The following is a 10669-nucleotide window of genomic DNA, read 5'->3' on the forward strand; positions in this document are numbered from 1 at the left end:
TAAAAATACTTTAGAAATGGTTCGGGACTAAATCAAAAATATTTAAAACTTCATGGAAAAAGTTAGAAAAATTCATACTGTAGGGGTCACACGGCCGTGTGGTCAGGCTGTGTGACTCACACGGCTGAGACACACGCCCGTGTCTTAGGTCGTGTTGCATTCGAAGTAGGGACACAGCTGTGTCCCACCCCATGTCAGTGCCCGTGTAACTCTCTGACTTGGTTCACACGGCCAAGCCACACACCTGTGTGCTAGGCTGTGTCACTCTCGAAATGCAACCTTTAAACAAACTACAAGGGACACACGACCGTGTCGCGTGGCCGTGTGTGACACACGGCTAAGACACATGCCCATGTCTTAGGCCGTGTGGACAAAAAATAGGTTATTTTCAAGCCATTTTCCCCACCCAAAACTTGGTCACTTATACAATCCAAATACACCTATTTTCATGCATCCAAATTGTACCTAACACATGCATATTAAAGTTAGATCATCATAGTATTCAATCATACAACCAATATGCCTAAACTTAGCAAATGTATAATCAAGTTTGATTGTTGTGATTGAGGTTCCTTTTAGGCATATTGGTTGTATGATTGAATACTATGATGAACTTATACAATCCAAATACACCTATTTTCATGCATCCAAATTGTACCTAACACATGCATATTAAAGTTAGATCATCATAGTATTCAATCATACAACCAATATGCCTAAACTTAGCAAATGTATAATCAAGTTTGATTGTTGTGATTGAGGTTCCTTTTAGGCATATTGGTTGTATGATTGAATACTATGATGATCTAAGTTTAGCCATAAATCAACCAACCATTGGAACAAATTTTATACCAACATTTACCACAATGTTCACATACCAATCATACTCAAATATACCAATTTGACCATTCAACAACTATCATCACTAAACCTTAATAAACTTGACTATATGCCAACCACATTCAAACTTACCAAAATAGACATTTATTAACTCAATGTACACTATCTATTTCCATATCAAACCATACCTCAATGACAACCTTCAAGCATATCAAAACAACATTTCATAGCATGCATTTAACTTACCATTCCATCATTTCACCATTTAAGCACCAAAATGCTAAAATGTCAACAATTATAACCAACATAACAACCTATTCATCAATCAAAGTCCCAAATTTACAAGTTATATATATAATGACCATTTCATCAAACCCAAAACACCTATACATGTCATTATAACCATGACTCAAAATCATCAAAATCTACCGATATGGCTGATGGATAGTGTGATGGATCTCCGACTAGCTTCCAACTCAATCGAGCTTCCGATAATCTGTAAAGTAAGAGATAAACAACTATGTAAGCAATGAATGCTTAGTAAGCTCGTACAAACTTTAAACATAATATTCTAATTCAATAATAAACTTTATATGATAAATATAAAGCTATACCAATGCTTCAAGATTTATCAACTATAAACCACCAACTCAACTTTATATGATAAATATAAAGCTATACCAATGCTTCAAGATTTATCAACTATAAACCACCAACTCATAAATGAGTAAGTCTATCAACATCATATATATATATTCATTCCTAACATAAGAGGACTTTATAAAATATTTTACACCATCATTAACATTTTCATAAAACTACGATTAACTTCCTTTACTTAAGTATAAACTTAAATAACAACATCAATTAACTAATTAATATATTTATTCATAACATAGGTAAGTTCAACCATAACATACGTAATTTCACAAATATAAGTACATTATTTGACTCACCAATCCCTTTTTCATCATATCACATTTCAATTATGAACTTATCGTTTCATTTGTATAATATCAGATATAAGCATATACATCAATCATAATCTCAAGCTTGAGATAAGCCTGATCACCATCATCACTACACAAGTTAGTGCATTTATGTATATAACTCATTTTGGGTCAATCACATGATAAACCATTTTATAAGAAATTACACTTTTTGAATCTTACCACCTTTTCATGAACGTAAGTATATTTCCATTTGGCCAATTATCATTTCAATGTATATCATTAATATTAAACATGATATAATGCAACCAAAAGCTCAACACAAACCTAAGCATCATCCACAATCCCAATCGATGAATTCATTTATGTTCAAGTCAGTAAATAACAAATCTTTCAAATTCATTAAATAATTTACCTTATCGAGATTTTCTATAAGAAGAACGAATTATAGATAATAGTACATTATTAGTCCAACCAAACACACTAGATGCTCACACGAGTCAATCCCTCCAACACATTAATGCTCATAAGAGCTAATCCAACCAACACACCAAACAGAGTGTATAACACGAGAGTTCGCAACAAATTTTGAACCTCGATTTACTTGGGTAATATGAATATACATCACTCCATAATCATCTCCATTCCAATCCCCCGTAATACACCAAATCACGATTGTACTCTGTCCCGCGTTCAATCCAATCTAAGTAATCAAATTCAATATTATATCTCAAATTACCATTAATTATCAACAATTAAAAATAAATAAACAAGTTGTATCATGTTAATCTACTCAAAAATTCTAACCGTACGAACTTACCTGGCTAAATTGCAGAAATGTCAAAATACAAGAGCATTTTGGTAATTTTTCATTCTCCTCGATTTTCCACCCGATCTTGATCTAAATTAATAATTTCATTCAATCTATTAATTTAGAAATTATTAATTTAGATAGTAAAATAATGGATTTTATGCAATTTAGTCATTTTTGAAATTTTTACAAAATTACCCTTAAAGTTTTACTTTTATTCAATTTGGTCCCTGAGTCTAAAACATGCAAATTAACCATTTTTAATATATGGTGTGGCCTTAAAAACACTTTAACCCGTACAACTTTAACATATACTTAGTAGGCGCATCATGCTCAACCAACATTTTGAGGCATACTCTTCGCTTGTCGTACTCTTTCTTCAATTGAAGAATATTACGAGAATAAATCCTTAGATACTTTTGTGGGTGAATACTCTATGCGCCAAACATTAGTTCGCCCGAAGCTTATAAATTGGCAAACTAACTACCAAAGTGCCCCAAGACTGAAAACCTTCACATTTGTTCGCCTTTCTCTCGAATCTACCATTTTTGGGGTGTGACACAATCTTTCAATACTTTTAAATGGACACATAAGTGCCTTTTCAAAAAGAAATAACATTTTATGTTTGAAATTTTACAAAATAAACATGATTATTCATATTTGAAATCACCTAACAAACATAAGTTTTCAGCTTAAGACACCAATCGAAACATCATTTCCTTCCATTGCTTAAAAGTTTCATTAACTTTTTCTTTCTTCTTTCACGATTGTTATATACATAAATGTATATAATATATAATATATAATTCTATACCAATCATAACTATACATATTAAAAATATCATGCATATAATAAATTAGCATTTGATTTTCATCAAAAATTAATGTATGAGACACTGATACTTTTTTATGTAATATTCTATAAAATTATAAAAATTAAAATATAATTCAAATAAAAGAAGTAAAACAATAAATTTTACATACATTTTCTTCTATAAATATCTTTTTTTTTTAAATAAAAAGTTCATGAGATGATTGGCCTCAATGTTGCTCCATTATTAATAGTCATTCTCATAGTGCCATGCTTATAAGGGCATGTGAACGTGCGGTGAATTGGTATATCTTCTCTAGTTTCTCATGAATTTGCAGAAAGTAAAATCTTAAAATTGTTGGTGTGGGGAGATAAAATAAACTTATGAGAAATTAACTGAAGGCTTCAAGACGTGTAACCAGTTCACTATCTTTAATGTTTTATTTTGCTTCCACATATATTTTGATGTGCAAAAGAGTTATTAGCTAATGAACCTCAAAGACACAATGAAGAACACTAACCGTTTGTGTTTTGCACTGGCAAACAATCCACTGAGCATTAAGCGAACTATAGTAAGAGTATCAATTTTTACAAAGAACTTTTGTAATAATTCTTTATAGAACTATATTTGAATATATGAAAATGGAGGAGAATAGAAAGAACATTTTTACATATCATGCAAATGAAACTCCACCTTTACTCATAGGAATTCTTACATCTCTTCATAAAAATATAACTATTCAATAAATGCCTATTTAGATAGTCGCATCTATTAAGAATGAATGTAATTATTCATTACATATTGCTTGAGTAATTATAACTTTTATTAATAATTAACATAATTTTTAACAGTAAGAGACATAACTCATTCTATGAATAGTAATAACTTTTGATTAATAATCTAATGATATAACTTTTAATTAATTATAATTTGAAACTAAAATGTAAAAAAAAATTCAGTAGAAGAGAGAAAAGAATAGGAATATATTTCTTCATTTCTACTAGTAACAACCATAGTTAATGGGATGTTTGTAGGTTAGCTAACAAAAAATGAAAATAAATACAAATTACTAATAGACCTATGGCTAGGTAGTCTGCTCAATCCAGTAAGTCCAACCAAATACAATTTAAATAATAAAAATTATTTTAAATTTAAATTTAATTATAAAAATATATAAATATTAGTTATAAAACATTTTTTATTTTTTTATTTTTTTAATAACAAAACGGGTTTATGGACTGAGCTGGCATAAAAATGGGCTGAACTTAGAACTAGACTCCAATCAGACCCAACCCATAAAAACCATACTCTTACATCGTATGACCTCCTAACCCAATAACCATACCCATCAGACAATTCCCACCCCAACAGTACTTTTATTGCCAAACATAAAAGTAATCAGAAAGAAGGTCTATTTTGCAGTAACAAATAGGGTTAATATAACATTTGATACCTGACTTAACATTTCTTCCTAATTTGGTACCTAAACTTGACACTTTTTCATAAGTTGGTACTTAATCTTTTTTAGGGTCCCATTTGGTACCTAAACTCAACTTTTTTTCCTAATTTAGTACTTAATCTTTTTTTTTGTTCGATTTAGTAATTGAACTTGTCAAACGTTTTACAAATTACTCTAATATAGTAACAAAACTGTTTTTGTTATGAGGTAGAAAAAAATAATCAATATATGACTAACATGTGACAGAAGATATGATTTTTTTATTTTATATGTTCAATTACTTTAAGTTTTAATTAATTAATTAATTGAAAATAATAAATTTCTTTTGATTTGGGGTTTTTAACTTTTTTTTCTTATTTAATATTAATTAATTAAGTATAGTTCAATACCTATTTTCTTAACATGAATTTCCTCTAATACTGACAATATTTTTGTAGCATAGCAACAAAATTTAATACAGTTAATATTTTGGGTAATTTATATAATATTTAATAAATTTAAGTACCAAATTAGAAAATATCAAATGTTAAATTAAGCATAACAAATACAACAAATAGCAACATCAATTCCTAATGCAATGGAAAAGCACAAAGAAACACAAAACATGTTGTCGATAAATACATCTCCCATTGGATGAGTTCATTTGGAAGTCCCACCTCTAATACTCCAACCATACAAGCTGATAGCATTCCACCCCTTTGAAATTGGCCAATCGAAGCTTCAATATTTCAAAAACTATAGTTTTTTTTTATATATATATTAACAGATTATACAGATGTTAGCTCCATCACCATAGCCACCATAACAATAAACAAGAAAAAAAGAATCCTACCTTACAAACTAAATACCCATTCCACATTTTGTTGGTTATCAATAAAAGGATCAAAATCTTTGCAAAAAAATATCCTCTTTACTACTATTACTAGTATTCTTTGTAACATAGCAGCTTTTGCTGCTCTGCTTTACTAGTATCCGAAAGTGTTACCGTCATCTAGGAGCATTAAGGTTTCTGCTCTCGGAAACATCACACTAAGAGCCAAAAACCCGAATCATTGAGAGAATGCATTCATATCACTACTACATGCTGATACTACAACTTTAGATCTTCATCAAGATCCAGTGCTACCTGAAAACTGGTCCAAATGATGATGTGAAACTCGCAAGGACAACTTAATTGTGTTGCCCTGCGACGATCCACATACATCAATACACTCCACCATATCGGCATCACATGTTAATAGCACCCACTCAGAATCATCATCTAAGTACTTCAGATCAAATCTGCTTATATCATCTATATTGAACCGTCTTGCGATTTCATGCAATAAATCTTTAAACCGCCATTTACTCTGCATGCGGAGCCGGATTTTCTCATCTCCATATGTGACCTTTACCCTTTGAGCTTCTAAATCATGAGCAATTGGGCTTGTATTCTTAGATATGGGTTGAAGATTGTCACAAATAAGCTGTTCCTTAAGAGATCTAAGGCTCTGGGATCTTGGGAACAGCTTTGGTCCTTCTTGACTTGAGGCATGCAACTCTACATCACTTTTGACCCTTTTCAGTTCACCATCCCCAGAGTTGTCTCCAATTATATGATCTTCCTTACCAGACATGTTAAAATTTGAAGGTCTATGTGTTCCACTCGAACAGCTATGACTTGAACTGGAACTCTGACTACACGAGGAGGAAGGTGAATTTGAGAGAGCAGCTTGGGACAGGAAATCACCACCCTCAGGCTGTATGTTTATTTGCTTTGGCTTATCATTCAGTGGTGAGGTTGATAATGCACTGTTTCCTAACAATTTTGGAGATGCCAACTCGGGAAAATTTGCATAGAAGTTACTAATATGAAAAGCGCCAGAGGCACCTTGTACTGAGTCGATGACATGTTGGAGTTTCTGTAAGGAGTGTCCAACTTTCTTGATTTTTCGAGATGGCCAGCGCTTTATTCCGTGTTGCCTACAGATTCTTTTCAAGGTAGTGGGACACACTGAAATCAAAGGAAAACAGGAAATGGCATCAAATGACAAGGAAATAATGGAGAACATATAACATTTATCTTCATTATTTGACCATACTATAAAACGAGATTTTCCAAAACACATAAAGCCCATAAACCAGAAAGAAAATAACAACCGAACATTAATAAATTTTAGCTTTACAGAGTAACACTTACCACCAAGGCTTTTTGCTGCATCTTTTAGGCTTCCAGCAAAATATTGGCGGAGAACTTGTAAAGTGATAGTTTTTTCTGCCTTGCTACGCCTCTTCTCACTTGTTTTTCCCATTGTCACACTCGAAAAGCTAATCTCATTAAAAGTAGAATCTCCGCACTCAACACTTTCTTGTAGGCTAATATGTTGTTGATGCTGCTCCACCTCAGGTAGTTTTTCATCCAACATCGGCCTTGGCTTTTCTTTCTCGAGTACCAAGGCAGTGTTACTACTCTTTTGAACCTTAGTGAGGCAAGATGAACTTTCCCCAGAAAGTTTCTTTGAATGATGATTAGTGCACTGCCGTTTCGATGACTCTTCTCTAATAGGTAAGCCATCTGAAGGTGCTACAACTTCACTAACTGCCAAATCAGTTTCTTCCACTAGCTCCTTATCTGTTACAACCCGCAAACTACAGCATACTTGCTGTATAATAATAGATAGTGAATTAAGCATCTTCCTTTGTCCCTCGGGATCTCTGCAGTGCGCAGGTAAGAAGAACTCCAAGACAAAGTCTGCTTTACCAGTGTGAATGGATCTGAACCGTAAAGCAACAGCAGCATGCAAATTAAACATCATTGCATGGTGAGCAAGAGGATATTCAGTCTTCTTAAAGGAAGTTATGTCAGTCGAGAAGCACGGCTGATTAGTCATAAATGCTCTCCCGATAACACCTTGACCTTTTAACAAGTGATGCTCAGAGCAAGCCTCGTGAAAACCCTGGATACTAGGATCAGCTATACAGCAAGCATCATCCACAGTAGACACACAATGAACGTAGTTCTCAGAGGAATGCCGGCAACCCTCTTTACCTTGCTGGATACAAGGAACCCAAGCCTGAGCTAGGGGTAATCTGTGTGTCTCGCAAGCACACCTTAAAAGTTCTTTGATCTCGGGTAAGGCGGCTTGGTAGCAATTACTGTAAGCCTGAAAAAACATAAGTCCAACCCATAAGTACAACAAGAAATTTAGAACTCTTAACAATTGAACTTATTCCAAAACTGTCACAATTACCTTTATGTTTTGAGTTCTAGAAGTTATAGAACTCCGAAGATTGACAGCCTGCTTGCAAAGAAAAACAGGATAAGGAGTGTTTATTGAGCAAGAACCAAGTACATAACAAAACAAAAAACACAAGGTAAAGGAAAGGACCTCTAATGCTTTGCAAACACTTTCGAGCTCAGGCTGAATCTTGATTTTCTCGGTTGTCATCACAACTTCAATAACACCCAAGCAAGTTCCACTACCTTGTTCGAAAACAGGAAGGGCAAAGGTACCACGGACATCATGTTCTTGAGCATGACCTACTCTTGGGTATTCATCCCTTTTAAAGAATCGAACATCAGGAGTCCACTCCGGAACCTTACTCAAGAAAACCCGACCAGGCAATCCTGCTATGTCCTTGGAATCCTCCTCTGCTGGAAAATCATATTTGACAGAGATGTTCCTATAACTAGCAAGTTTTTGGCTGTTTGGATCGAGTGAAAAAGGTTGCTCACTGGTAGTTAGAAAGCGTCTACCTCCTCTATTTACAGGCAACCATAATTGTACAAGGACATCTTTCTCTTTTCCAAAAGCTTTGATATAACCAAGTGCTTGAATTAACCTCTGCATTACACTGGTTGCAGGACCTGAATTCACTCTAGGTCCAATCCACCATCTTCGATTCGGCTCAGAACCGTCAGTTACACAATCACTATCTAGACTGTGACTTTGGCTAAAATGAGGACTGACCAAACTTTCACCTTGAGCTTCATTCCAATGTGAATTTCCAGACAACAATGATCTTTGGTTCTCTCCTTGGTGAGAGAGGCCACCGCCCAAATCACCCGCGTTAGACTCCGAAGTAGGCCATGTAAATGCAGGATCAAAGAAATTATTTGAAAAGGGTAGAGTAGGATTAAGGAAATCAGATCCCTGTGTTGTCTCTAACCAGCATCCATCTAACAACAATTCGTCCATGTAGTCGAAATCCATTGCTCAATCTGGTAGTCCACCCAGCATGGTGCCTTGTGAGAAAATGGTATCTTCCATGGCAACGTTGTTCCACTCAATTTAGAAATCAAAGAGGATGGCAAAAAAAAAAACCTTCCAGTATCAATTCCAGTCTTCACCAGAGAATCTGTTCAAAATATAATGACCCATCAAATATTTGAGGAATACCACCAACTAGGACAAGATCATAAGAATAATGAAGTTCCAGAGAACTCTAAGCAGCAAAAGATTATGTCAAAGGATAAGGAATAATTAATGTGCGTCACATAAAGATTAGGCTTTTCTTTTGCTGTTCCACATCTAGTATCAGTCAACTCAAAAGAAAGGGGAAAAAAATACAAGAAATAAGAACAAGAATCAATCAAAGGATAAATCCCAATCTAAGGAGCACCATATTTCATGATGAAAATTCAAAATAGCGAGAATAAAAGAACAAACATTGAAAAAAAAACCCACTTTCTACATATTCTTCCCAGTTGGTCAGCTGATATCTTCAGCACTTTTGGTTCAAGATTCTCACTTTACCGTAAGGGAATAACATGGAGTAACATGGCCCAGAACATTAACCATTAAAACCAAGAGATTTTCATTTTCTTTAAAAATAAAAAGACAAGACAGCAACTCAAGATGTTGTATATTTACTAGGCGGAGATTCTTGAAGATACCCCAAATCTCAAACGGATACTACATCACCATATCAAAATGTTCTATTTTCTGGAACATTTATTATTATTTTAGTGTCTTGTAAGTTGAAATAGTAGTTCAAAGAGAAAAAAAAAACAGTCTGAAGAAGCAAAAACAAGAACGTGGAGGAGCAACAAAGAAAGATCTCATAAAAAAAAAAAGAAAGCTTGAAACAGACTGTCTCTGTTCATACCTCTCTAAGAAAAAACCTGTCTGGGGGTCATAGTTATTATCTGCGGCTGCCTTGGAATAGACTCAATATGATTCCTGGTTAAATGAGAATGAATGAAGATTCTGTTGCCATTGAAGCACTGACCCCACGTCATACATAAACAAACCCCTTCATTGGGCCTTGATATTCTCGATGAAAAGTCAACCTTTTCCAGCCCACCGCTGGTGAAGAAGAAGAACAAGTATGCTTTGATGACGAATAATGGAGTTTACTATTTAATTACTAAAATAAGGGAAGTGGAATCAGATTTTCTTCCTTCAAGTGGTAAAAAAAAATGGTTGCTTTCTGAGTGTTTACCCACTTGGACGTCCCTTGAGAATAGAGATGCTCTGCTTAACCATCACCAGCTTCCCTCTCTACATTAATTTATTTCCACAAACATTAACAATCCCCTTTTTATTTATTTATTCAGTAAACAACTGGTGCACGATGGGTGGCCAAGGCTCCTCCAACCGAGTGAGTCGGACTCAGAGACAAGAGTGGTACTTTCCAAAGGTTCATTCATTTCCTTAGTTTTAACAGTGTGTTGAAGTTTCCATGTTGAAAAGTGAAAATCTTGAGTAGACTCCAATCCTATTTATTTAGAAAATAATAATTTTCATTTAGAAATTGGATTTTAGAATTGAAGATCTAAAATTATATATAATATAGTCGCAAATGCAAGTGGAGA

The 10669-nt window shown here is 33.9% G+C and overlaps 1 protein-coding gene across 2 annotated transcripts; it reads right to left on the minus strand.

Moving 5' to 3' along the window:
• Window positions 1-5598: 5598 nt before the first annotated feature.
• Window positions 5599-10451, minus strand: LOC107922567 (protein NLP4). 2 transcript variants are annotated; one of them, XM_041087138.1, is made up of 5 exons: window positions 9961-10451; window positions 8241-9210; window positions 8103-8150; window positions 7052-8015; window positions 5599-6865 (listed from the first exon to the last, which is right to left on the minus strand). In XM_041087138.1, exons 2-5 carry the CDS (start codon window positions 9063-9065, stop codon window positions 5982-5984), a joined length of 2721 nt encoding a protein of 906 aa, XP_040943072.1. In that variant the 5' UTR covers window positions 9066-9210; window positions 9961-10451; the 3' UTR covers window positions 5599-5981. The 2 variants fall into 2 exon arrangements, with proteins under 2 accessions (XP_040943072.1, XP_040943073.1); XM_041087139.1 differs by having other exon boundaries at window positions 9540-10451.
• Window positions 10452-10669: the final 218 nt, after the last annotated feature.

This window comes from Gossypium hirsutum, chromosome D01, assembly GCF_007990345.1.
Source record: "Gossypium hirsutum isolate 1008001.06 chromosome D01, Gossypium_hirsutum_v2.1, whole genome shotgun sequence".
Taxonomy (NCBI): domain Eukaryota; kingdom Viridiplantae; phylum Streptophyta; class Magnoliopsida; order Malvales; family Malvaceae; genus Gossypium; species Gossypium hirsutum.